This window comes from Scyliorhinus canicula, chromosome 3 (genome assembly GCF_902713615.1).
Source record: "Scyliorhinus canicula chromosome 3, sScyCan1.1, whole genome shotgun sequence".
In the NCBI taxonomy this organism is placed as follows: Eukaryota; Metazoa; Chordata; class Chondrichthyes; order Carcharhiniformes; family Scyliorhinidae; genus Scyliorhinus; species Scyliorhinus canicula.
In genome coordinates this window covers 11,066,473-11,094,126 of record NC_052148.1, presented here as the reverse complement: position 1 = coordinate 11,094,126, position 27,654 = coordinate 11,066,473, and the positions used below count along the sequence as shown (strand labels likewise).

The window sequence follows — 27,654 nt, the reverse complement described above, 5'->3', positions numbered from 1 at the left end:
AAGGGCCAGTGCAGACTTGATGGGCCGAATGGCCTCCTTTTACGCTGTAAATTCTATGATTCTATGATCTGTTTGAGATGCAAGCAGAAAAATACTTTTCACTGTACCTCGGTACATGTGACAATAAACAAATCCAAATCCAGTGCTAGATTTCTCAAAAGCCTTGACAAGCTCTGTCCACGACTATGGAATCTGCGGGACTTTATTAAATTGGATCTGGAACTTTCCTACCAACAGACGATGAAGAGTGGTGTGTGATGAGGAGTCAGACTAGAGATGTCCTCCAGAGAGTGCCCAGGGAGCTGTATAAGGACCTTTATTCTGAACTCCAGAAATTATCTTCCTGACAAGTTAAAAATCAAGGTATGACTATTTGCAGATGTCTGTGTGGCTGACGCTTTGTCAAAAACTCAACATCTTATCCATTCACTGCAAAACGGTCTTCTGGAATTGCAAAAATAGCAGGATCAATGGAAGTTGGCATTCAGTGCCAAAAAATGCCATGTCATGGGTATCACTAACCAAAAGGATCTACCAACAGATAGTTTAAAGTTCTGTAATCAAATTCTCCAACAAGTATCTACGCAACTGGGAATTCATCTGAAAAACAATCTGAAATGCAGATTCTGCAATCAGCAGATGAAATCCAAAACAGACGGGGTTCTAGGATTACTGATGAGGAGTCTTGGGTATTGCAACAAAATTATCCGAGTTATAGATCACCAAATACTTGTTCATCCAATCCTGTCGTGAGAAAGTTGTACGTGGATCCTCACATGGCAAGAGACAGAAATACATCTGAAGGAATCCAAATTCCCGAATCAGTGTGGGAAATACACCAGTGTCACGCCCTTGATTAAAGATTTGGAATGGGAATCACTGCAACACATGGAGGAAAACAGACTGATCGTGTTTTACAAACTCTGGAATGGACTGTGGTGGGAATTGACAGAAACACGTACCTGGCATCCTCCAGCAATGCCAAAACGAGATAGCCACCCACACAAACTACAAGACACTATCGTGCAAACAAATGGTTATCAATAATCTTTCTTCCCAAGGACAATCCCACAACGGAAGAAGCTGCCAAAAGAAGTAATCACAGACTCAGCAGTTCAAATCTTCAAGACCCAGCTTCAGATTATTTCCATTTTAATTATCAGGACTCTGCCTGGTTTAGCAAGCATTGCCCATGTGAATGCTGGTGGGATATGGATATTAGTCTGCAATACCGGTACAACTAAAGCAGAAGCTGATCTCACTCCCAGTTCTTTTACAGAAAGCAGGCTGAATATACAGCACATATTTTTCTCTTTAACTTCAGACCGCCTTAGAGTTTGCTTTGCAAGTTGATTGAGCAGAGACCCACCCCGCCCCCACCCCGCCCAGCTACCTCAGCCTACAGAGCCTCACTGAAGGCCCAGTGGGTTGCTGCTACCTGGCGTGTGAAAGATGATGTTGCGTTGTGCCATTCAATTCACACAATGTCACTGGAGTACAGCCACACCATTCTCAAACAATTATCAGAGGGAGAGGTGGGATAATCCGCAGCTACAGGGGTACCTTCACAAGGGACAAATAGCTGATGAAAAAATAGCACAAGAAAACGAACTTGAAAGGAAACACTTTCTACCTTAAATTTGAATTTCCCTGAGTGGAGAACATTGTTTTTATCAGGTATGAATTACAATCATTCTTTTAATGCAGATTTTCATTCACTGGTAAAGACAAACCAATTATTTTAATGTTCTATCTCTCTCCCCTCCCCCACACATGTTTTTGGTTCACCCAAAACCTGTCGTCTGGGATACTTGACAACATTACCCAAGTAACCCTTGAGGGTTGCGAGAGAGACACAAACAAGAGATATTGATAGGTTAAGTAAGTGGGCAAAAAAGTTGGCAAATGGAGTATAATGTGAGAAAATTTGTTCATTTTGTCCAGAAATTTACAACACAAAGGGACTTGGAGGATTTGTCATAGAATCATAGAACAGAATCCCGACAGGACTATAGGAGTTGTTTTTTTATTTGTTCATGGGACGTGGGCGTCGCAAGCTGTGCTAGCATTTATTGCCCATCCCAAATGGGCAGTTAAGAATCTACCCTGTTATTCTGAGACTCTGCCCTGTGGTCCGAGGCTCTCCTATATGGGTCTGGAGTCACGTGCAGGCCAGACTGGGTAAGGAAGGCAGATTTCCTTCCCTAAAGGACATTAGTGAACCAGATGGTTCCACATTAGACTTTTAATTTCAAATATTTATTGAGTAAATTCCATCACCTGCCGGGGTGGGATTCGAACCCGGTTCCCCATATCTTCCTGGATCTCTGAATGACTAATCCAAAGACAATACCACTATGCCACCGCGTCCCCCTTGCTGCAACTGTACAAGTTACTGGTGAAACCACACCTGGAGCACTGTGAGCAGTTTGGGGTCCCCTTATTTAAGGAAAGATATTATTGCATTGGAAACGGTTCCGATAAGGTTCACCAGGGTGATCCCCGGTAAGGAGAGGTTGCGTTGTGAGCAAAGGTTAAACAGGTTGGACTCTACTCATTGGAATTAAGAAGAATGGGAGGTGACCTCATTGAACATATAGGAATTTTAAGGGGCTTAACAGGGTAAATGCTAAGGAGATGTTTCCCCTTGTAGGAGTCTCGGACCAGAGTCTCAGAACAACAGGGCGTCAATTTCTTCTCTTGAGGGTTGTGAGTCTTTGGAACTCCTTGCAATGGAGAGTCATGGGAGCAGAGTCCTTGTGTATATTTAAGTATGAGATAGATTCTTGATCAGTTAGAGAATCAAGGGTTACGGGGAAAGGGCAGGAAAGTGGATGTGAGGAATGTCAGATTAGCCATAATCCCATCGAAGGTGAAGGAAGATCAAGGGGCCGAATGGCCTACTCCTGTTTCTATTTCCTATAGTCTTTCTCTCATAAATATCTCTCACCCTCCAAATGCAACAAAAGGCTTGTCTGCATCGTTCCTGCATTTTGGGGGCATGTCTAGGGCAATGCACATGGCTCGAAATGGGTGTAGGGAGTGCATCAAAACCCTAATACCTGTTCTTTGCCACAAAGGATTTTCTGCTGCATTCACCGATCATCCATTGTGGTCCCTGATCTAAATTGGTTCCCGGCCTATCAATGCCTTATAATTTAATATTCTCATCTTGTGTTCAAAGCCCTTCAGGGCCTACTCAAGTTTGCGTATCTCTGTAAACTCCTTCCGTGATGCTACCCTCCAAGATCCCTGTGCTCTAATTCTGACCTCTCTCAACTTCTCTGCCCTTTTTGCATCCTTGAATACGTTCCATAAAACTTTATTCTTTAAGTCCTGTTTTTCAGTGGACTGTCCTTCCAAGTGATTAAAGGATTTGTTCAGATAGGTAGAGGGAAACTATTTCTTCTGGTGAGGAAATTCTGAAAAAGTGAGCATAACTTTAAATTTAGATCGAGGCTATTTACGAGTGAAATCTAGATTACACAAAGGTTAGCGAAGATCGGTATTCCCAAAAAACTGTAGCTGGGATTCACTTGGAGCTTTCAAGAGGTTGATTGATACTTAAGGGATAAACAAGTGCGATGGAATAAATGAGAGTCAAGATACCGATAAGCCATGATCTAAGTGAATGGTGAAAGGGTCAATTAGTCTGTTCCTACCCCCTGTTCCTAACTTCTTTAAGGAAGGTCAGGGACATTCCAGGGATCACATTAAATCCTTGATGGGCATTATGTCCTCGGATTATTAATGTCAGTGGTGAAATTGACCTTTGGAAATTTGTCAAAAGGGATTGTGGCTGGGTACATTTCATTAAACCTTTGATCAGTACATTATTCTGAAGGAGTTTCCACAAAAATACAATAAAAGGTAGGTGTGGATTTGTGTGACATTGAAATTGCAGCTCACGGCCTTTGGCAGGCTGACAGAACTTCAATCTGAAAGCGCAACAGGGTATCCTTTACCCCAACTTGATACTCTGAAAGACACTCTGTGTTTGGTGAATGGCGTGCCACACTCAACAAGACGATTGTTTTGTCAGTTTTGATTGCTATTGTGTTGGTCTGTGGCAGTTCTTCAAATGGCCACAGTTTATTTCGCAGCCTGTTTCTACACCAATTTAAAACTGTCAGAAAACAAGATTTAATCCTTTCTCACGTATAAACTATTGCTCCTGTTATTTTACTCTTGTTTGTTCCTGCAGCACTGTTTCCCGTGACTCGATGCTAGATGGTCCGACGCCCTGGCTGTGCCTCACTGTTCCGGCCTTGGGTCTGCATCTTAGCCATGCCTTGGTCTGACAGCCATGCTTCAATGTGCCTTTGCAGAGCCTCGCATTGTATGCCTGATCGAAGCTTTTAAGATCCTGATTGGTGTTGACAGGTTGGATGTGGAGAGGATGTTTCAAGAGGGGAATCTAGGACTAGGGGGTCACTATTTAAAATCAGGAGTCGCCTATTTAAAACAGATATAAGGCAAAGCTTTTTCTCCCAGAGGGTTGTGAGTCTTTGGAACTCTCTGCCTGAAAAGGTGGTGGAAGCAGACAGAGTATTTTTAAGGCATAAGTGGATAGATTCTTGGTAAGTAAGGGACTGATAGGTTATCGGGGGTGGGGGGGGGAGAGACTGGAGCAGATTTGAGGTTACCTTCAGAATAGCCATGAACTAATTAAATGGTGGAGCATGGTCAGGGGGCTGAACGGCCATATGTATTGTAAGGAACCTGTTTTAGACCCTTGTATGATCCTTGTGTCCCTTTTAATACTTTCTTGCTGGCTGCTGCAGCATTGCAGATTTTGGGTTTAAACTGCAGAGTTTGGCCTTAATCTGAAAGCGTCCCCTGGTTTGATATGCGCGTTGAACTGGCCCAAGGGGATTCCCCTCTGTGCGAGCAAGATAATTGCCAAGAAGGGAAGATTCCACACCATGTAAATAGAAGTCAGTGTGAAATAGGGGTGGGGTACTCATTCCGGATATCAAGGAAGATGTTTGGGGTAGTTGAAGGCCAATCACCTCAGGCCCGGACACCACAGTGCGAGTTCCTCAGGACAGTATTCGAGTCCCAACCACCTTCATCAATGATCTTCACTCGCTGTGCGGTCAGAAGTAGAGATGTCCACTGATGATTCCGCAGTATTCGATTTCTTTTGGAACTCCTCAGTTAATGAAGCAGTCATAACGACATGCAGGACAGTGACGGTGCAATACTAATGTCACTGGATTAGTAATCCAGAGGTCCAGGCTCTGAGTACACAGCAGAGGAATTTTTAAAAATTTGATTAATCAATCTGGAATGGAAAGAGCGTCAGAAATAGTGACCTTGAAACTGTTGCCAATTGTCGTAAAACCCGATCTGGTTTCCTAATATCCATCAGGGGAGGAAATCTGCCTCAGTCCTGACCCAGTATATGTGACTCTGGATCCATAGCAGTGTGATTGACTCTTAACTCCCCTCTGAAAGAGCCTAGTCACTCAATTCAAGGGAGATTAGGGACGGACAATAAATGCTGTCCCTGACAGAAATGCCCACATCCCATGACCAAAAAAGAGAGCGCTGGAGAACAGGCCCATGACCTCAAGGTAGTATTTGACCGAGTATGACATCAAGGACCTCGAGAAAGCTGGGTGTTGATAGGAATCGGAGGGAAAACTCTCCACTAGTTGGAGTCATACCTGGCACATAGGAAAATGGTTGTGCTGGTTGGAGATAATCTAACCATTGGCCCTTGATATTCAATGGCTTTACCATCGCTGAATCCTCTACTAGCAACATCCTGGGGTTGACCATTGACCAGAAACTGAACTGGACTAGCCATCCATGCTTGTAATCCTGTAGCTTCAAATCTTGGAACCTCATTTTTAGGTATTCCTGTTGCAGCTTCTAGCATGTTCCCTGCACTCTACAATGAGCTAGCATTGGCCCCCTGGCTTGATGGCAATGTTAGTTTGAGGGGTACGTTGGACCATGAGGTTACGAATTTTGGTTGAATACAATTCTGCTGATGCTTTTGGCCTCATGGGTACCCAGTTACAAGCGGCTGGATCTGTTCTGAATCTACCCCTTTTATAATGGTGGTGCTGCCACAGATCCTGGTGGAGCGTTTCTCATGTATGAAGATGGGATTTTGTTTTGACAAGGACTATGATGTGGTCACCCCTCCCACTAATCTCATCGATAGGTATATTTGTAACAATAAGGATGAGGGTGAGCTGAAGTAGGTTTCCTCTTATTTTGGTTTTCTCACCACCTGCTGCTAGCCCAGCGTGACAGCTATGTCCTTCAGTACCCGGACAGCCTGATCAGTAGTGGCAGTACCCAGTGATTCCTGAGGCTTGAAGCCCCAGCCAGAGTGCATTTTGTGCTCTTGCTACCCTCAGTGATTCTTCCAAGTGATGGTCAACATGGAGGAGTACTAATTCATCAGCTGAGGGAGGGTGGTAGGTGTAATCAATAAGACATTTCCCTTGTCCATACCTTACCTGATGCCGTAAGATCTTTTGGAGTTTGGAATCACTGTTGAGGACTCTCAGCGTCACTTCTTCCAGGATGTACTCAACGCTGGTGGTGATGCCGTCTCCGAGATTGGCTGAAAGGTGTGATTCAGTGAATATGACGATCTCAGGCTATCATTGGACTGGCCTGTGGAACAGCGATATCAATTTCAGCACCAGTGTCCCGGTGTCATTAAGGAGGACGTCACAGTGTTTCCAGGGTTGCGTGTCCACTGTCTAGTTCTGAGCTCAGTGGTTCATTTGGCTCTTCTATTATTCAATTTTTCTCACAGCAATTTTCCGACAGCCACGTGGCTTATTAGGCCATTTCGGAGAATGATCGAGACACTAGCTAATTTCTGTGGGCTTGGAGTCACATATAGGCCAGAATGGGTAAGCTTTTCAACGGTGAAACCTGCCATCAGCTGACAAGTCTCCAGCTACTGAGGGACTATAAAAGAGCCTCCTGGGCAAATAGGGAAACACTCCATCACGGTCAAAACCTTCCTGCTGAACTCCATTGCTTAACATAACATAAGACTTATCACAAAGGTGGTATGGGTGTTTTCCAGATTTAAATTCACTTGAAATATTTGGGTTTCACTTTATTCATTTGTGCATCATTGTTCTTTGTTAAGACCATCTCAGTATACTGGCATGCCTCGTAGTTGGCATGCATTGGTGATCACCGGGGAATTAGGAACATTTCCTTTATTGTGGAAGAGACAATAGGCAGGAGTTTCCGATCTGCCAAAGGACACCCCCACAGCCGGTTCCCCGACGGTGGGATGGGCGAGCCATGCAAAACGTGGTCGACATCGGTGTGACCAAAAGACCCCGCCAGCGATCAATAGTGAGCCGCCTCCACTGCCGTAGAACAGGCCATGGGGGAAGGGGCTGGATGGAAAATCCTGCCCATTGGTGTGTTTCTGTATTCCCTCTTCATTAAATGTACATGAGATTCTTATGTGCCACTGACTTTATCATGAAGATGAGACGTCATTACAAGAAGTTTGAATATAATGAGTATTCATTACACGCAAATGTATGACTAATTGGAACTTGCTAGAGGACGGTTTGAGACCCAACCCACTGGAAACACGCCAATGCGTTAATCTCTAATTTTGAACCTGCCATCGGGAAAGCAGAATTTCAGCTCCTGCCTACGTGAGATGTGGGAGCAGAAATCGGCCATTCGGCCTACTTTTTAATTTTAATTGTCTTCTTATAAACGTTGTCTCCCACGTTTCCTGCTGTTGCAGGCCCCATAACATCAGCACCCCCTCCACCATGTCTCTGAGCCTGTGCCTCTGGAATACTAGACCAGTAGCACAAATACTTTTGGTATTATTTCCTCACCCTAGCATTCTAGTAAATTTCCATTGTAAACCTCTCCAAGGCTTTGGCACCATTCCTGAAATATCATGCCAAGGGCCATTAGGGCCGAGAACTGTGAAGCTTGAAGTAATTTAGTTCTTGACGAGAGACAAATGGTGACATTTTGGACAAGATTTAGTGTGGAATGAAGGGTATGGAGGGCAGAAGAGGATATTGGAGAAATTGAGGCAGGATGTGACATGATAAAATGTTTGATGAGGAAAGCTGACTTGCTTGGCTTCGATGAGAATATGATGAAAGTGGTCTAGTCTGAAGTTGCTCTTTTACAGCTCAATAAATACAAGAGAACTCACCATCTGATAAGTTCTCACCTCAGATCAATCAATCTCATTCCTCTTCCTTTCTTCCTGTTTCCATTTTACATTCACCAATAGTATAGTTATGGTCAGTGTTCCTTCAAATACTGTGTCCTACTTGCTGTTCCTTCCCGCTTTGACCTGGCTGACAAAATAAAGCACGACCACAAAAAGCTCCTGCTCCAGTTCGGTTCCTAGGATTCAAACCTTTCCTCTAAAAATCTTACAAGGTTTTAATACCCAGTTTTGGGTTCCCCTAATCACCTCAGCGGTTTATCATATCACTCTCGTTGTTTGCAATCCAAATAACTAGAGGGACAATAGAACCCCTCAAGGACCAAAGTGGACACATATGTGTGGAACCGCAGGAGAGCGACGAGGTTCTCAATGAATATTTATCTGTGTTAACTGTGGAGAAAGACATGAAGACTTGGAAACCTGGGAAGGTTTGTGGCGATATATTGCAGACAGTTTGGATTACAGTAGAGGAGGTGATGGATGTATTAAAATGTATTAAGATTGTTAAATCTCCTGGTCCTGACCAGGTAGAACACTGCATGAGGCTAGAGAAGAAATTGCAGGAGCCCTGACTGAGATATTTGCATCATCGTTAGCCACAGATGAGGTACCAGAAGACTGGAGATTAGCAAATGTTGTGCCCTTATTTAAGAAGGGCCGCAAAGAAAAACCTGGGACTTATAGTCCGGTAAGCCTAACATCTGTGGTGGGTAAGTTACTGGAGAGGATTCTGAGGGATAAGATATACAGGCATTTGGAAAGACAGATTTTGATCAGAAGTACTCAGCACGGCTTTGTGCGTGCCTTACAAATTTGTTAGAGTTCCTTGATGAAGTGACCAGGAAGGTTGATGAGGGCAGGGAGGTATATGGACTTCACTAAGGCCTTTGATAAAGTTCCACATGATAGGCTGCTCTGGAAGGTTAGATCAAATGGAATCCAGAGAGAGCTGGCAAATTGGATATACAAGTGGCTTGATGGAACAACAAAAACCACAAGAAGCACTGCAGAAACAAGAACAACAACAGCAACAACAAAAACAACAAGCGCAACAACAAAAATTACAAGAACAACAAAAACAACAAGAAGCATAACAAAGACAACAACAAGCACAACAAGAAAAACAACACGAACAACGAAAACAGAAACAATAAGCATGACAAGAAAAACAACAAGAACAACAACGAAAACAGAAACGACAAGCACGACAAATACAACAAGAACGACAATGAAAACAACAAAGACAGAAATGACAGAAACACCAGCAATGAAACAACAACCTGTACAACATGGTACAACTTTGCACATGAAGGACAATGCCACAGCACACTGCAAAACAACGACAAGACTACAAACATGCCATGGCATGATAAAGAATCTCATGGATTCACATCTGCTCCAGAACAAGCAAGCACACCAGCTTTCAAGGCAGATGACACACTAAATCAATATCACAAGCATAAAAAAAAGTCCACGTCAGTCAACATCAGTGGTTCGACCATTCAAACACCTCGGCATGACTTGTTGGTTACTTAACACACAAGAAAACTGATGACATTCACAAAGGAGTTGCAATATCAATATCACCACATCAACAAAAGAAAAAAAACTCACCGAACAAATTCATAAAGTTTGGACTCATAAATGTTTTTATTCAGATTGGACTCATAAATATCAATTGACTTTGTATAATAACCAATATCATCACCACTTGTACAGATATACATATCATAAGCATATCATAAGTAATCTAACTGTTTTGTATGATTTCCTTTACCACTATACAGAAAAATATGTAAAAGGAAAAAAGGGGGATGTAGTGTTCTATATATATATACACAAGGGTCAATGTAGATGCAACTGAGCAAGCACCAGAGGGGGCATGGGAGAGGTATAAATAGAGAGAGACAGGAAGTGAGGGGGACTTCACAGGAACGGCAACTGGAAGCAGAACAGACAGGCAGCTCAGATGTAACACAAGTTAAGCGCTGGAGAGAGAACAAACTCACAATAAAACATCTACTTCAACTTTGAGACTATTAGCTTTATTAAGAGACAAGGAACAACACAGCAAGCAGAGGGTAATGGTGGAAGGATGCTTGTCGGCTTGGAGGCCTGTGACTGGTGGTATGCCTCAGGGGTCAGTGCTGGGCCCATTACTGTTTGTTATCTATATCAACGATTTGGATGAGAATGTACAAGGCATGATCAGCAAGTTTGCAGATGACACTAAAATAGATGGCATTGTAGACAGCGAGGAAGGTTTTCAAAAATTGCAGCAGGATCTTGATCAGCTGGAGAAGTGGGCTGAGAAATGGCGAATGGAGTTCAATACGGAGAAGTGTGAGGTGTTGCATTTTGGGAAAGTCAAATCAAGGTAGGACGTTCACGATGAATGGTAGGACCTTAGGGAGTATCATGGAAGAGAGGGACCTTGGAGTTCAAGTGCACAATTCTCTAAACGTGGAGTCATAGGTAGATAGTGCAGTGAAGAAGGTTTTGGCATGCTGGCCTTGATCAGTCAGAGCATTCAGTAATAATAATAATCTTTATTAGTGTCACAAGTAGGCTTATGTTAACACTGCAGTGAAGTTACTGTGAAAATCCCCTAGTCGCCACATTCTGGCGCCTGTTCGGGTACACGGAGGGAGAATTGAGAATATCCAATTCATAGAATCATAGAATTTACATTGCAGAAGGAGGCCATTTGGCCCATTGGGTCTGCACCGGCTCTTGGTAAGAGCACTCCACCCAAGCCCACACCTCCATTCTATCCCCACAACCCAGTAACCCCACCCAACATTAAGGACAATTTTGGACACTAAGGGCAATTTACCATGGCCAATCCACCTAACCTGCACGTCTTTGGACCGTGGGAGGAAACCACAGCACCCGGAGGAAACCACGCAGACACGGGGAGATCATGCAGACTCCGCACAGATAGTGACCCAAGCCGGGAATCGAACCTGGGACCCTGGAGCTGTGAAGCAACTGTGCCAACCACTGTGCTACCGTGTTGCCAAAGTGAATTTCAGGAAATGCCCAGGAGAAATTCACCTAACAAGCACGTCTGCCGGGACTTATGGGAGGAAACCGGAGCACCCGGAGGAAACCCACGCAGACACGGGGAGAACGTGCAGACTCCGCACAGACAGTGACCCAGCAAGGAATCGCACATGGGTCCCTGGAGCTGTGAAGCCACAGTGCTAACCACTGTGCTACCATGCCGCCCCTATAGATTTGGGAAATTATGTTGCAGTTGTACAGGACGTTGGTGAGGCCGCACCTGGGTATTGTGTTCAGTTTTGATCACTTTCCTACAGGAAAATGTTATTAAACTGGAGAGAGGGCAGAAGAGGTTTACAAGGATGTTGCCAGGACGCAATTGACTGAGTAATAGGGAGAAATTGGACAGGCTGGGACTTTTTTCTTTGGAGCATAGGAGACTTAGGGGTGATCTTATAGAGGTGAATAAGATCATGAGAGGCATGGATAGGGTGAATGCACTCCATCTTTTTCCCAGGGTTGGGGAATCGAGAACGAGAGGCCATAGGTTTAAGTTAAGAGCGGAAAGAATTAATTGGAACCTGAGGAGCAATGTTTTTACACAGAGGGTGGGACGTATGTGAAATGAGCTGCCGGAGGAAGTGGCTGAGGCAGGGACGTTAACAACATTGAAAAGACATTTGGACAGATACATGGATAGGAAATGTTGAGAGGAATATGGGCCAAATGCAGGCCAATGGGGTTTTGGTTGGCATGGACCAGTTTGGGCCAAAGGGCCTGACTCCGTGCCGTTGATTCTATGATTCTATGATAATATCCTGCTCCAAAGGTTTTGGACACTAACCTCTCTTTTTTGTGAAAGGAAGTGGATTTTGCAGCTTCCAGATTCTGGGGTTTTGATGAAGGATATCGTTTTAATTCAGGCCCTGTCTGATGTTTTCTTTCCTTTTGTTTAAGGTAGGCCTGAATGTTTTCATCAAGAAGGCCGACAGGTTTAACCCTGCCACCCGTTCCCTGATCCAGAGGTTTGTGCCATTCCCCGCTGTAGGTACGTGCGATTTGTACTGTCACCTTAAACAAAAGCAAAAACGCTGGAAATTCACATTTTTGCTCATCGATACCTTTGGCTCTTGAATATCTGCTCAGTGCTATTTCCACCATCCCTCTTTGCCCCTGCCACTCTTTCCACACGCATTTGCATTCCCTTTCCCAGCTTCTCACTGTCTTCTCATCTGCCCCTGTGTCACCACACTGGTTACCCTGTTCTTTGCTGTCTCCGGCTTCCTTCACCGAGAGAAGGCTCCTTCGCTGTGGAAAATGGTCCAATTTTCCTGGAGCTGACTAGTGATCTCGCCGAGCCGGTGGCACACATACCCCGTAAAAGACTTTTAAAAATCAGTGGGGGCAGGTTGTGCGCTGTGGGAGCTGGTTGGATTTCCGGATGCTTAGTAAAACACTTTATTATTTTCTCATAAGCTTTGGGGAAGAAGTTAGCAACGACTTGGAGCTCAGTTTGTGCAAGTGCACCCACAGGCGCCATCTACATACGGAAGCTCAGCCACTGAAGTTGGAGAGATTTGTGTTTTGGATGGAAGTTGGTGTCGGTCAAACAGTTTTCTGTCAGTCCTTTGAATTATCTCTCCGTCTGTGGGTAACTTCCTGGAGGTGTGAGGTGCAGTATTGCAGCGAGGAAGATGGAGAAGAAGGATTGGCGCAGTGACATTGCCTTGTCCAACCCCGGATTTCACTGAGATTAGAATAGAATCATATAATCACTCAAAACCAGCTCCATGAGGCAAGATATTTCATTTGTCTGTGTGACACCAGACCCGTGAAGCAATCTCTCAACTCAGAACACAGTCGAGGCGGCAGCAGAAATGCTTTAAAGATGTCCCCAAAGCATCCATACTGAGGTCAACCATCCCTGCCGATTAATGACTTGTGACCAACCAAAATGAAGAAGGCACTGTTCACATCTTAGTCATGTAGTCATACAGTACAGAAGACTCCTTCAGCCAATCGAGTCTGCACCAACAAATCTACACTAATCCCACCTACCAGCACTTGCTCCATAGCCTTGAATGTTATCACATTTCAAGTGCTTATCCATATACTTTTTAAAGGTTGTGAGGTTTCCTGCCCTCATAAAGAATAATCTCCACTAAACTTGCTGCCTCTCACCTTAAAAATATGCCCCCTTGTTATTAACCCTTCAACTAAGGGGAATAGCTGCTTCTAATCCACCCGCTCCATACCCTTCATAACCTTTTCATTCCTTCCTATCCATCCTATATATACCCATCATAATTTTATACACCTCAATCTGGTCCTCCCTCAGCCATCTCTGTTCTTAACAAAACAACCCGAGCCTACCCAGCCTCTCTTCGTATTTCAGATGCTCCATCCCAGGCAACTTCCTGGTGAATCTCTGGATGCCCCCTCTCCAGTACAATCACTTCCTACCTCTGTTACTGTGGCCTAACCAATGTCTTGTACAGTTCTGACGTAACCTCCCTGCTTTTATAATCTGTGTCCCGACTGATAAAGGCAAGTGTCCCGTATGCCTTCTGAGCTATCCTAATAACCTAACCTGCCGACTTCAGGAACCTGTGGACAAGCACCCCAAGATTGCTTTGTTCCTCTGAGCTGCCCTGCCATTCATTGAGTGCTCCTTTGTCTTGTTACTCCTTCCAAAGTGCATCAGTTCATACTTTTCAGGGCACACACAGGTGAAATTGAGTGTCAGAGAGAGCACACAAACTGTTGCCTTTCTCTTCCTGTGACTCTGTTCTAACTATGGCAATCAGTGGGTTTGCCCTCCTTTCTTTCGATATCTATGTTCTAATGCTCAGAGTCGGCAGGTATCAAATGATACCACCACAAGGTTCAACCGGCTATCGATCAAAGAGCCAAACACCAGTTAGTTAGTTCAAGGTCAAGAGTATTTTATTTACACACAATTAGTCATGCAACATAAACACTACTAGTTAACCACACCTATCGACTAAGACAACCTGTACTTCAGGCACCCGGCTTAGGTCAGAGGAACAGTGGCCGTTGTTCGATTCTGGATGTATCGAGTCTGGAGAAGTAACTGCTGCTCAGCTAGGCTCATCCGTCTGGTAGCGAGCGTTGAACTTGGACTTGCTTCTGGTGGTGCTGCACTTGGAGATGGTCGTAGCCGGGGCGGCAGGTCCAAGAGAAGGACGAACACATGGCGGACTCTCATACTTGGGGGTTTTTGCGCTCTTTCGGGCGGTCCTTCAGTTTGGACCCCACTAATTGGGTGATCCTTGATCACTCTGTTCGTTCCTAACCAATAAATGGGCGGGGGTCTGGATTCCTTGCTTGCAAATATACATTTCAGGATCTGAGCCTGCCTGAATATTGTTTTGTCCATTTTACCCGCTAGGCTTTGCGAGTCTCCCTGTCCCTGGTTGTAAGTGGCCATCCCAGATGGCGACAGAACCTTCCAACAACTCACATTTCCCAACCCTCCAAGCACCATCTGCCCCATGTGTGTCAGAGTCTTTAGATTGCACATTGGACTAACCAACCATCTCAAACAGTTGCTTAGTGGTACTGTCACTGGACTAGTTATCGAGAAGCCCAGGCTAATGGGTTCAAATCCCACTATGGCAGCTGCTGAAATTTGAACGCAGTTTCACAATCTGAGCCTAGCTTTCAATTCCAGATTGATTAACTATCATCGATTGTTTTTAGAAACTCTTAACTGCCCCCCCTCTGAAATGGCGAAGCAAGCCACTCAGTTCAAGGGCAGTTCTGGATGGGCAACAAATAATAAAATGCCACCGATGCTCTTAAGGAAAAGCCAGGATCTGTTTGTGCTGGAGTGACCAGAAATTGAAACATAAATTCCAGGATACTGCACCAAGAAATCCAGGAGAAAAATCATCGGGGCTTCTTTAAAGATTTTTGTTGTTTGTTGGACAATATTGGAGAGGAAAGAAAAAGAACGTTTGACTGACAAATCAAGAATAATCCAGTCTGTTCACTTTGCTGATTGTGTGGGACAGCATGAGGATGGTATTGCCAATTGAGACAGGAAGTCAGGCGATGGATGGACTCTCCTGGAATGTATCCACCAGTAGGGGCGAGTAGAACTTAGACTGAAGGGACGATCCTTTAAAACAGAGATGAGGAGGAATTTCTTCAGCCAGAGGGAGGTGAATCTGTGGAACTCTTTGCCGCAGAAGGCTGTGGAGGCCAAATCACTGAGTGTCTTTAAGACAGAGATAGATAGCTTCTTGATTATTAATGATGTCGTATATATGGATTTTAGTAAGGCATTTGATAAGGGGATCAGGGTTATGGGGAGAAGGCAGGAGAATGGGGATGAGAAAAATATCAGCCATTATCGAATGACGGAATAGAAGCGATGGGTCGAGTGGCCTAATTCTGCTCCTTTATCTTATGGTCTTGTGCATTTAGCCAACATTGATAACCCAAATTCAGCCTTGTGTGGATATTGTGGTGTCCGGCAGTATTACTGAGCCAAGTACAGAGAACAGCAGCAGCCAAATGTTGAAAACAAAATTGCAAGAGCAGCAATATAAAGTTACTTTTCAACAATGAACACCCGTCATGGTCTATAACATACGTGTTCAATGTTACATACCAAACATGTTCATTAATGCATACCTGAGCCATTCAACATTATATATCTGATGTATTATATAGTTCATACCTGAAGTACTGTATAATACATCATTGGCGAATTTAATACTATATGTCTGAAGCCTTACATAGAAAGTAGAACATACAGTGCAGGAGGAGGCCATTCGGCCCATCGAGTCTGCACCGATCCACTTAAGCTCCCACTTCCACCCTATCCCATAACCCAATAACCCTCCTCACCTTTGGTCACTAAGGGCAATTTATCATGGCCAATCCACCTAACCTGTACGTCTTTGGACTGTGGGAGGAAACCGGAGCACCGGAAACCCACGCAGACACAGGGGGAACGTGCAGACTCCGCACAGACAGCGACCCAGCAGGGAATCAAACCTGGGACCCTGGAGCTGTGAAGCCACAGTGCTAGCCACGTGTGCTACCCTGCTGCCCATTACATAATACATCAAGCTGTTGGGTTAGTTTCCTTTGTGATGATGACTGCTGTCTACAGATCAAATTATGAGGATCAATCCTCCGCAATGTTTGTTTTGAAACGTATGGTGTTCGACTGTTTGTCCCCAAATATGACAACCACCCTCAACATCATTCTGCCTCCAGGCTCTAGTCCCTGCAGGGGCGGCTAGCAGCTTTGTTCATGGCTCCCGTGTGGTTTTCATTTCTTTCAGCTGTGTAGCTGTGCTATTTTTTTTTTTCATTTTGATTAGTGGGGAACTATGTCGAGGATTGTGTACCCAGTCCTGCGCAATCACCCTCCTGTACCCATTCCTGCGCAATCACCGTCCTGTACCCAGTCCTGCACAATCACCGTCCTGTACCCAGTCCTGTACCCAGTCCTGCGCAATCACCGTCCTGTACCCAGTCCTGCGCAATCACCCTCCTGTACCCATTCCTGCGCAATCACCGTCCTGTACCCAGTCCTGTACCCAGTCCTGCACAATCACCGTCCTGTACCCAGTCCTGTACCCAGTCCTGCGCAATCACCGTCCTGTACCCAGTCCTGTACCCAGTCCTGCACAATCACCGTCCTGTACCCAGTCCTATACCCAGTCCTGCACAATCACCGTCCTGTACCCAGTCCTGCGCAATCACCGTCCTGTACCCAGTCCTATACCCAGTCCTGCACAATCACCGTCCTGTACCCAGTCCTGCGCAATCACCCTCCTGTACCCAGTCCTGCGCAATCACCCTCCTGTACCCAGTCCTATACCCAGTCCTGCACAATCACCGTCCTGTACCCAGACCTGCGCAATCACCCTCCTGTACCCAGTCCTGCGCAATCACCCTCCTGTACCCAGTCCTGTACCCAGTCCTGCACAATCACCCTCCTGTACCCAGTCCTGTACCCAGTCCTGCACAATCACCCTCCTGTACCCAGTCCTGTACCCAGTCCTGCGCAATCACCCTCCTTACCGAGTCCTGTACCCAGTCCTGCACAATCACCCTCCTGTACCCAGTCCTGCGCATCACCCTCCCTTACCCAGTCCTATACCCAGTCCTGCACAATCACCGTCCTGTACCCAGTCCTGCGCAATCACCCTCCCTGTACCCAGTCCCTGTACCCAGTCCTGCACAATCACCGTCCTGTACCCAGTCCTGCACAATCACCGTCCTGTACCCAGTCCTGCGCAATCACCCTCCTGTACCCAGTCCTGTACCCAGTCCTGTACCCAGTCCTGCGCAATCACCCTCCTGTACCCAGTCCTGTACCCAGTCCTGCGCAATCACCCTCCTGTACCCAGTTCTGCGCAATCACCCTCCTGTACCCAGTCCTGTACCCAGTCCTGCACAATCACCCTCCTGTACCCAGTCCTGTACCCAGTCCTGCACAATCACCGTCCTGTACCCAGTTCTGCACCATCACCGTCCTGTACCCAGTCCTGTGCCCTGTCCTGTGCCGTGTCCTGTACCCAGTCCTGCACAATCACCGTCCTGTACCCAGTCCTGCGCAATCACCGTCCTGTACCCAGTCCTGCACAATCACCGTCCTGTACCCAGTTCTGCACCATCACCGACCTGTACCCTGTCCTGTGCCCTGTCCTGTACCCAGTCCTGCGCAATCACCGTCCTGTACCCAGTCCTGTACCCAGTCCTGCGCAATCACCCTCCTGTACCCAGTCCTGTACCCAGTCTTGCGCAATCACCCTCCTGTACCCAGTCCTGTACCCAGTCCTGTACCCAGTCCTGTACCCAGTCCTGCACAATCACCCTCCTGTACCCAGTCCTGCACAATCACCGTCCTGTGGCCAGTCCTGTATCCAGTCCTGTACCCAGTCCTGCACAATCACCGTCCTGTACCCAGTCCTGTACCCAGTCCTGCGCAATCACCCTCCTGTACCCAGTCCTGCGCAATCACCCTCCTGTACCCAGTCCTGTACCCAGTCCTGTACCCAGTCCTGCGCAATCACCCTCCTGTACCCAGTCCTGTACCTAATCCTGTACCCAGTCCTGTACCCAGTCCTGTACCCAGTCCTGCGCAATCACCGTCCTGTACCCAGTCCTGTGCCCCTGTCCTGTACCCAGTCCTGCGCAATCACCCTCCTGTACCCAGTCCTGTACCCTGTCCTGTACCCAGTCCTGCGCAATCACCCTCCTGTACCGTAGTCACCATCTGGTATCACGATGCCAATGTGACGGGATTCGGTTTGTTTAAACATTCTGCTGCTGGACTAATAATCCAGAAATGTTCAAATCTCATCCAACGGATTTGGGGAAGTTGAACCTCTGAACTGCGAATTTGGTACCAAAGAAAATGACTGAAAGTTGTTGGATTGTTACAAAAGCCCAACTGGTTCACCAGTGTCTGCCATGGAAGAAAACCGGATTCTCCCTGCCTGTTTTAGACCTGTAGGTGACTCCAGTCCCCCACTGTGCCCGGTGGGTCGCTGTGGGGTGGCTGTCAGAAGGGACGCGGAGCTAAGGATTACGGTGTTCCTGAAAGATAGGATTGCTTCTAGCTGCAGCCATCAGTCGCTAACGCAGAGTTTCCCAATGGCTGTATTCTGAAGCCTGCAGGGAAAATCCTGATTAAAATGTCAATTCAGTCCTCTAGAGGGAGCAATTATTTGACGGAAGAAGGGGTTCAGAGTTGTGAATTATTATGTGACAGAAAAAGTAACAGAATGAGAAAGGTTTCTAAGCGCTTCCTTGTAGTCACAGTGTTGGGAGAGCTTGAAGCTCCTGGAGTTGTTTTGAAAACGATGGCGGCTACCCTCTCAATCTCGTGGCATCTGAGCAATCTCGTCAATTAACCTGTAATATCAATATGGGGATATTTTAAAATGTCACTCCTGTAAACCTCGCAGTTCCCCCCGCCCCACCCGGCCACCCCTTTCCCATGTCCCGCGGAACCTTTGGAGGGTTCCTTGCCCTCGCCCTCATCCTGGTCAAAGCTGTGGCCCAAGAGTTCGCCCAGATGTGGTTTATCTGCACGTCCATCCCGCTGGACAATGGACCCCATGTGCTCTGTCCCGATGTAGAGAAATGGTCCAGACATCAACGTGACTGTACTCTTAACTCCGGGAGACTACCATGTAACAGAGACAGACCATCATGAATCAGACGGAGACCATCAGAGAATCCACCGCCAAGCTCAGCAGATGTGGGAGCCAGAGTATGTCAGAGCCCTGGGTGAATGAGCACAAACCGGGGCAGGGATTCCACAGTAAACAGTGAGAGAACAGTAGGAATACTCTGGGAGATCTCTCCCTCGCACAAGCAGACACAAATCAACTTGGACAAACTTTACAATCACTCACAAACAAGCGTGGAGAATTTAGAGGTGAATATAAGCAGAAACAAAGCATCGAAATGGATTCAAACTAGATTCGAACAAAGAGAAACGTGGAGAGAACTGAACCGGACATTGGTACAATGTGTGTGTTGTGTTCTCGGTGATGAAACAGCAATACAACCAAGACAATGTCTCCATGCAGACAAATGGCTTGAACGATGTTCTGCAGATCTTGCTGCAGTATGGTTGCTGCAGCTGGAGGGTCAGCAATGTTTGTGTCAATGGCGCCATGCAGGCAGCTTCAGTGAGAGGGAATTGGCTGCCATTGCAGCAAGAACTACATTATTGGAGATACAGTCTCCATGAAGTGACTGCAGTGGCATGTCTCCTGATTGTGGAGACGTGGGGCTGGATTCTCAGATTCTCAGGCAATACCCCACGCCGGCGTGGGAACGATGGCGTTTTATGCCAGAGGAAATGGCGTAAAACACCCACCGATTCTCCATGTAGCTGGGGGCTAGCGTGCCGGCAGCGTAGAGCACCCACTCTAGCTGCCAATACGGCCCGGAGGATTTACGGGTCCGTGGCCACGCCTGGGCAACACAGCGGCTGCGCCGTGCAACGTGGCGGAAGCCGCTCGCAGACCCGGCCTGCAAAATAGTGCCCCCCCCTTTGGCCGGCTCGCCTGCCCCGGACCACCTCCCCAAAATGCCCCCAGCCCAGGGATCGGGCCTCCCTGACTGTGGCGGTGCTGGACTGTGTCCTCAGCCGCCACGCCGCGTTCCTGATGGCCGAGACCACACGCGACCGTCGCCGTCGGCAACACGGCCGGTCGGGGTCGGAGCATCGGGGGGGCGGGCCTCTGGCAATGTCCTGAGGCCGTTGATACGCTGCGCGATGTACTCTCCGAGTATGCCACTTTGGAGGAGGTGGGGTATCACGAAAACGGCACCGCCCCCAGTTTGGTCGGAAACTTTGTTTCTCGTGCTGATCGTCTAATGCGATTTCAGCGTCGCCCACTGGCGAATCCAGCCCATGAGCACATCACGATGCCACAGTTGAATATCTCAGAAAAAAATAAATAATCAGCACTGTTGTTTCACAGTTCCAGGGTCCTAGGTTCGATTCCGACTTGGATCACTGTTTTTGGAGTCTCCCCGTGTCTGCGGGGTTTCCTCCGGGTGCTCCGGTTTCCTCCCGCAAGTCCCGAAAGACGTGCTGTTACGTGAATTGGACATTCTGAATTCTCCCTCTGTGTACCCGAACAGGTGCCGGAATGTGGCGACTAGGGGCTTTTCACAGTAACTTCATTGCAGTGTTAATGGAAGCCTGCTTGTAACAATAATTGTTATTATGGGCATTTTACCATCGCCAGTCCACCTAACCGACACATCTTTGGACTGTGGGAGGAAACCGGAGCACCCGGAGGAAACCCACGCAGGCACAGGGAGAACGTACCTTCCACACAGTCACCCGAGGTCGGAATCGAACCTGGGTGGGTCCCTGGCGCTGGGTGTCAGCCGTACTAGCCACTGCCCTTCAATTAGATTACAGCTAACCTGTATCTTAACTTCATTCACTTATCTGTTCTGCATATTCATGCTTGCTATCAATCTCAGTGTTGGAAATTTCAATTGATCCCCAGTTACCCAAAGTCTACTGGGGGTAAAAGTTTACATTTCCATTACCCTTTGTATGAAAAAGTGTTTCTGATTCATTTCTGAACAGCCTAGCTGTAATTTCCATGATTTTGTTAAAGGACGGAGATGCCTGTCCTCAGATTACCAAAGTGCTTCAGTCCTGAGAGAAATCTAAAACCATCTTTAAATACAGTGTCATTTGCTTCAGTGCCTGTGCCCTCAGACAAATTGATGATAGAATTTACAGCACAGTGACACACCATTCAGACTCATTGCTTTATGTTCCATTCAGACTCCTCCCACCCATCATATCCTTATCTAACCTCACATCAAATACACCTCTGTGAATCAGCTCATGCACAAGTTCCCATGTGTGTTGCAGGGAATTACTGATGCCACCTATACCTATGTGTCAATGTAGCTCAGTAGATCACACTCTCGCCTGAGTCAGAAGATTATGAGCTCAGGTCTCACTTCAGAGACTTGAGCAGAAAAATCTAAACTGACACTGTGGTACTGAAGGACTGCTGCACTGTGAGAGGTGCTGTCTTTCTGAAGGACTGCAGCACTGTGAGAGGTGCTGTCTTTCTGAAAGACTGCTGCACTGTGAGGTGAGAGGTGCTGTCTTTCTGAAGGACTGCTGCGCTGTGAGAGGTGCTGTCTTTCTGAAGGACTGCTGCGCTGTGAGAGGTGGTCTTTCTGAAGGACTGCTGCACTGTGAGAGGTCTTTCTGAAGGACTGCTGCACTGTGAGAGGTGCTGTCTTTCTGAAGGACTGCTGCACTGTGAGAAGTGCTGTCTTTCTGAAGGACTGCTGCACTGTGAGAGGTCTTTCTGAAGGACTGCAGCACTGTGAGAGGTGCTGTCTTTCTGAAGGACTGCTGCACTGTGAGAGGTGCTGTCTTTCTGAAGGACTGCTGCACTGTGAGAGGTGTTGTCTTTCTGAAGGACTACTGCACTGTGAGAGGTGCTGTCTTTCTGAAGGACTGCTGCATTGTGAGAGGTGCTGTCTTTCTGAAGGACTGCTGCACTGTGAGAGGTGCTGTCTTTCTGAAGGACTGCTGCACTGTGAGGTGAGAGGTGCTGTCTTTCTGAAGGACTGCTGCACTGTGAGAGGTGCTGTATTTCTGAAGGACTGCTGCACTGTGAGGTGAGAGGTGCTGTCTTTCTGAAGGACTGCAGCACTGCGAGAGGTGCTGTCTTTCTGAAGGACTGTTGCACTGTGAGAGGTGCTGTCTTTCTGAAGGACTGCTGCACTGTGAGAGGTGCTGTCTTTCTGAAGGACTGCTGCACTGTGAGAGGTGCTGTCTTTCTGAAGGACTGTTGCACTGTGAGAGGTGCTGTCTTTCTGAAGGACTGCTGCACTGTGAGAGGTGGTCTTTCTGAAGGACTGCTGCACTGTGAGAGGTGGCCTTTCTGAAGGACTGCTGCACTGTGAGAGGTCTTTCTGAAGGACTGCAGCACTGTGAGAGGTGCTGTCTTTCTGAAGGACTGCTGCACTGTGAGAGGTGCTGTCTTTCTGAAGGACTGCTGCACTGTGAGGTGAGAGGTGCAGTCTTTCTGAAGGACTGCAGCACTGTGAGAGGTGCTGTATTTCTGAAGGACTGCTGCACTGTGAGAGGTGCTGTATTTCTGAAGGACTGCTGCACTGTGAGGTGAGAGGTGCAGTCTTTCTGAAGGACTGCAGCACTGTGAGAGGTGCTGTATTTCTGAAGGACTGCTGCACTGTGAGAGGTGCTGTCTTTCTGAAAGACTGCTGCACTGAGAGGTGTTGTCTTTCTGAAGGACTGCTGCACTGTGAGAGGTGTTGTCTTTCTGAAGGACTGCTGCACTGTGAGAGGTGCTGTCTTTCTGAAGGACTGCTGCACTGTGAGAGGTGGTCTTTCTGAAGGACTGCTGCACTGTGAGAGGTGGCCTTTCTGAAGGACTGCTGCACTGTGAGAGGTCTTTCTAAAGGACTGCTGCACTGTGAGAGGTGCTGTCTATCTGAAGGACTGCTGCACTGTGAGAGGTGCTGTCTTTCTGAAGGACTGCTGCGCTGTGAGAGGTGCTGTCTTTCTGAAGGACTGCTGCATTGTGAGAGGTGGTCTTTCTGAAGGACTGCTGCACTGTGAGAGGTGCTGTCTTTCTGAAGGACTGCTGCACTGTGAGAGGTGCTGTCTTTCTGAAGGACTGCTGCGCTGTGAGAGGTGCTGTCTTTCTGAAGGACTGCTGCGCTGTGAGAGGTGCTGTCTTTCTGAAGGACTGCAGCACTGTGAGAGGTGCTGTCTTTCTGAAGGACTGCTGCACTGTGAGAGGTGATGACTTTCTGAAGGACTGCTGCACTGTGAGAGGTGCTGTCTTTCTGAAGGACTGCTGCACTGTGAGAAGTGATGTCTTTCTGAAGGACTGCTGCACTGTGAGAGGTGCTGTCTTTCAAAGGACTGCTGCACTGTGAGAGGTGCTGTCTTTCTGAAAGACTGCTGCACTGTGAGGTGAGAGGTGCTGTCTTTCTGAAGGACTGCTGCACTGTGAGAGGTGCTGTCTTTCTGATGGACTGCTGTGCTGCGAGAGGTGCTGTCTTTCTGAAGGACTGCAGCACTGTGAGAGGTGCTGTATTTCTGAAGGACTGCTGCACTGTGAGAGGTGTCGTCTTTCTGAAGGACTGCTGCACTGTGAGAGGTGCTGTCTTTCTGAAGGACTGCTGCATTGTGAGAGGTGCTGTCTTTCTGAAGGACTGCAGCACTGTGAGAGGTGCTGTCTTTCTGAAGGACTGCTGCACTGTGAGAGGTGCTGTCTTTCTGAAGGACTGCTGCGCTGTGAGAGGTGCTGTCTTTCTGAAGGACTGCTGCATTGTGAGAGGTGCAGTCTTTCTGAAGGACTGCTGCACTGTGAGAGGTGGCCTTTCTGAAGGACTGCTGCACTGTGAGAGGTCTTTCTGAAGGACTGCTGCACTGTGAGAGGTGCTGTCTATCTGAAGGACTGCTGCGCTGTGAGAGGTGCTGTCTTTCTGAAGGACTGCTGCGCTGTGAGAGGTGCTGTCTTTCTGAAGGACTGCTGCGCTGTGAGAGGTGCTGTCTTTCTGAAGGACTGCTGCACTGTGAGAGGTGCTGTCTTTCTGAAGGAATGCTGCGCTGTGAGAGGTGCTGTCTTTCTGAAAGACTGCGGCACGGTGAGGTGAGAGGTGCTGTCTTTCTGAAGGACTGCTGCACTGTGAGAGGTGCTGTCTTTCTGAAGGACTGCTGCACTATGAGAGGTGCTGTCTTTCTGAAAGACTGCGGCACTGTGAGGTGAGAGGTGCTGTCTTTCTGAAGGACTGCAGCACTGTGTGAGGTGCTGTATTTCTGAAGGACTGCTGCACTGTGAGAGGTGTTGTCTTTCTGAAGGACTGCAGCACTGTGAGAGGTGCTGTCTTTGTGAAGGACTGCAGCACTGTGAGAGGTGCTGTCTTTCTGAAGGACTGCTGCACTGTGAGAGGTGCTGTCTTTCTGAAGGACTGCTGCGCTGTGAGAGGTGCTGTCTTTCTGAAGGACCGCTGCACTGTGAGGTTAGAGGTGCAGTCTTTATGAAGGACTGCTGCACTGTGAGAGGACAGGTGCTGCCTTTCTGAAGGACTGCTGCACTGAGGTGAGAGGTGCTGTCTTTCTGAAGGACTGCTGCACTGTGAGAGGTGCTGTCTTTCTGAAGGACTGCTGCACTGTGAGAGGTCTTTCTGAACGACTGCTGCACTGTGAGAGGTCTTTCTGAAGGACTGCTGCACAGTGAGAGGTGCTGTCTTTCTGAAAGACTGCTGCACTGTGAGAGTTGCTGTCTTTCTGAAGGACTGCTGCACTGTGAGAGGTGCTGTCTTTCTGAAGGACTGCTGCACTGTGAGAGTTGCTGTCTTTCTGAAGGACTGCTGCACTGTGAGAGGTGCTGTCTTTGTGAAGGACTGCGGCACTGTGAGAGGTGGCCTTTCTGAAGGACTGCTGCACTGTGAGAGGTGCTGTCTTTCTGAAGGACTGCTGCATTGTGAGAGGTGCTGTCTTTGTGAAGGACTGCGGCACTGTGAGAGGTGCTGTCTTTCTGAAGGACTGCAGCACTGTGGGAGGTGCAGTCTTTCTGAAGGACTGCTGCATTGTGAGAGGGGGTCTTTCTGAAGGACTGCGGCACTGTGAGAGGTGCTGTCTTTCTGAAGGACTGCTGCACTGTGAGAGGTGCTGTCTTTCTGAAGGACTGCTGCGCTGTGAGAGGTGCTGTCTTTCTGAAGGACCGCTGCACTGTGAGGTTAGAGGTGCAGTCTTTATGAAGGACTGCTGCACTGTGAGAGGACAGGTGCTGCCTTTCTGAAGGACTGCTGCACTGAGGTGAGAGGTGCTGTCTTTCTGAAGGACTGCTGCACTGTGAGAGGTGCTGTCTTTCTGAAGGACTGCTGCACTGTGAGAGGTCTTTCTGAACGACTGCTGCACTGTGAGAGGTCTTTCTGAAGGACTGCTGCACTGTGAGAGGTGCTGTCTTTCTGAAAGACTGCTGCACTGTGAGAGTTGCTGTCTTTCTGAAGGACTGCTGCACTGTGAGAGGTGCTGTCTTTCTGAAGGACTGCTGCACTGTGAGAGTTGCTGTCTTTCTGAAGGACTGCAGCACTGTGAGAGGTGCTGTCTTTCTGAAGGACTGCTGCATTGTGAGAGGGGGTCTTTCTGAAGGACTGCGGCACTGTGAGAGGTGCTGTCTTTCTGATGGACTGCTGCACTGTGAGAGGTGCTGTCTTTCTACAGGACTGCTGCACTGTGAGAGGTGCTGTCTTTCTGAAGGACTGCTGCACTGTGAGAGGTGCTGTCTTTCTGAAGGACTGCTGCACTGTGAGAGGTGGTCTTTCTGAAGGACTGCAGCACTGTGAGAGGTGGCCTTTCTGAAGGACTGCTGCACTGTGAGAGGTGCTGTCTTTCTGAAGGACTGCTGCATTGTGAGAGGTGCTGTCTTTGTGAAGGACTGCGGCACTGTGAGAGGTGCTGTCTTTCTGAAGGACTGCAGCACTGTGGGAGGTGCAGTCTTTCTGAAGGACTGCTGCATTGTGAGAGGGGGTCTTTCTGAAGGACTGCGGCACTGTGAGAGGTGCTGTCTTTCTGAAGGACTGCTGCACTGTGAGAGGTGGTCTTTCTGAAGGACTGCAGCACTGTGAGAGGTGGTCTTTCTGAAGGACTGCAGCACTGTGAGAGGTGGTCTTTCTGAAGGACTGCAGCATTGTGAGAGGGGGTCTTTCTGAAGGACTGTTGCACTGTGAGAGGTGCTGTCTTTCTGAAGGACTGCTGCACTGTGAGAGGTGGTCTTTCTGGACTGCTGCACTGTGAGAGGTGCTGTCTTTCTGAAGGACTGCTGCATTGTGAGAGGTGCTGTCTTTCTGAAGGACTGCTGCACTGTGAGAGGTGCTGTCTTTCTGAAGGACTGTTGCACTGTGAGAGGTGATGTCTTTCTGAAGGACTGCAGCACTGTGAGAGGTGCTGTCTTTCTGAAGGACTGCTGCATTGTGAGAGGGGGTCTTTCTGAAGGACTGCGGCACTGTGAGAGGTGCTGTCTTTCTGAAGGACTGCAGTACTGTGAGAGGTCTCTCTGAAGGACTGCTGCACTGTGAGAGGTGGTCTTTCTGAAGGACTGCTGCACTGTGAGAGGTGCTGTCTCTCTGAAGGACTGCTGCACTGTGAGAGGTGTTGTCTTTCTGAAGGACTGCTGCACTGTGAGAGGTGGTCTTTCTGAAGGACTGCAGCATTGTGAGAGGGGGTCTTTCTGATGGACTGCTGCACTGTGAGAGGTGTCTTTCAGGTGAGACATTAAACTGATGCCCAGATTTTCCCCCATAGGTGTGTGTAAAATAACCCATGGCGCTATTCATAACAAAAGCAGGAGGGTTCTCTCCAGAGTTCTTGGTAATATTCACCCTCTTTGCCACGATTCCGTTTGTGGGAGAGTGCTAGGAACAAATAACCGACAATGTTTCCTACTGTACGATGTGGCTGCACTGAAATAATATTTAATTTAAACAGCTGCAGTCAATGTGGTCTAGGTACACCGACAGTGCTACACGGCGGGGGGGGGGGGGGGGGGGGGGGGGGGGGCGGGGAGTTCCAGGATGTTTCTCTCTCACTGTCACTGAGCCAAAAACCTGGAACCCCCTCCGTAATAACACGGTGTGTGCACAATCATAGAATTTACAGTGCAGAAGGAGGCCATTCGGCCCATCGAGTCTGCACCGGCTCTTGGAAAGAGCATCCCACTTCAGCCCAAGATTCCACCCTATCCCCATAACCCAGTAACCCCACCTAACCTTTTTGGACACTAAGCGCAATTTATCATGGCCAATCCCACCTTACCTGCACATCATTGGACTGTGGGAGGAAACCGGAGCATCCAGAGGACACCCACGCAGACACGGGGAGAAGGTGCAGACTCTGCACAGACAGTGACCGG

The 27,654-nt window shown here is 47.8% G+C and overlaps 1 protein-coding gene across 3 annotated transcripts in view; it reads left to right on the top strand.

The window, feature by feature from the left end:
- Window positions 1-27,654, top strand: part of LOC119963817 (sideroflexin-5-like) — a 277,217-nt gene that overhangs the window by 99,913 nt on the left and 149,650 nt on the right. For all 3 annotated transcript variants that reach the window (XM_038793125.1, XM_038793126.1, XM_038793124.1), the window contains exon 10: window positions 12,167-12,257. In XM_038793125.1, the coding sequence (XP_038649053.1) occupies window positions 12,167-12,257 (91 nt within the window). The remainder of the gene's footprint in view (window positions 1-12,166; window positions 12,258-27,654) is intronic.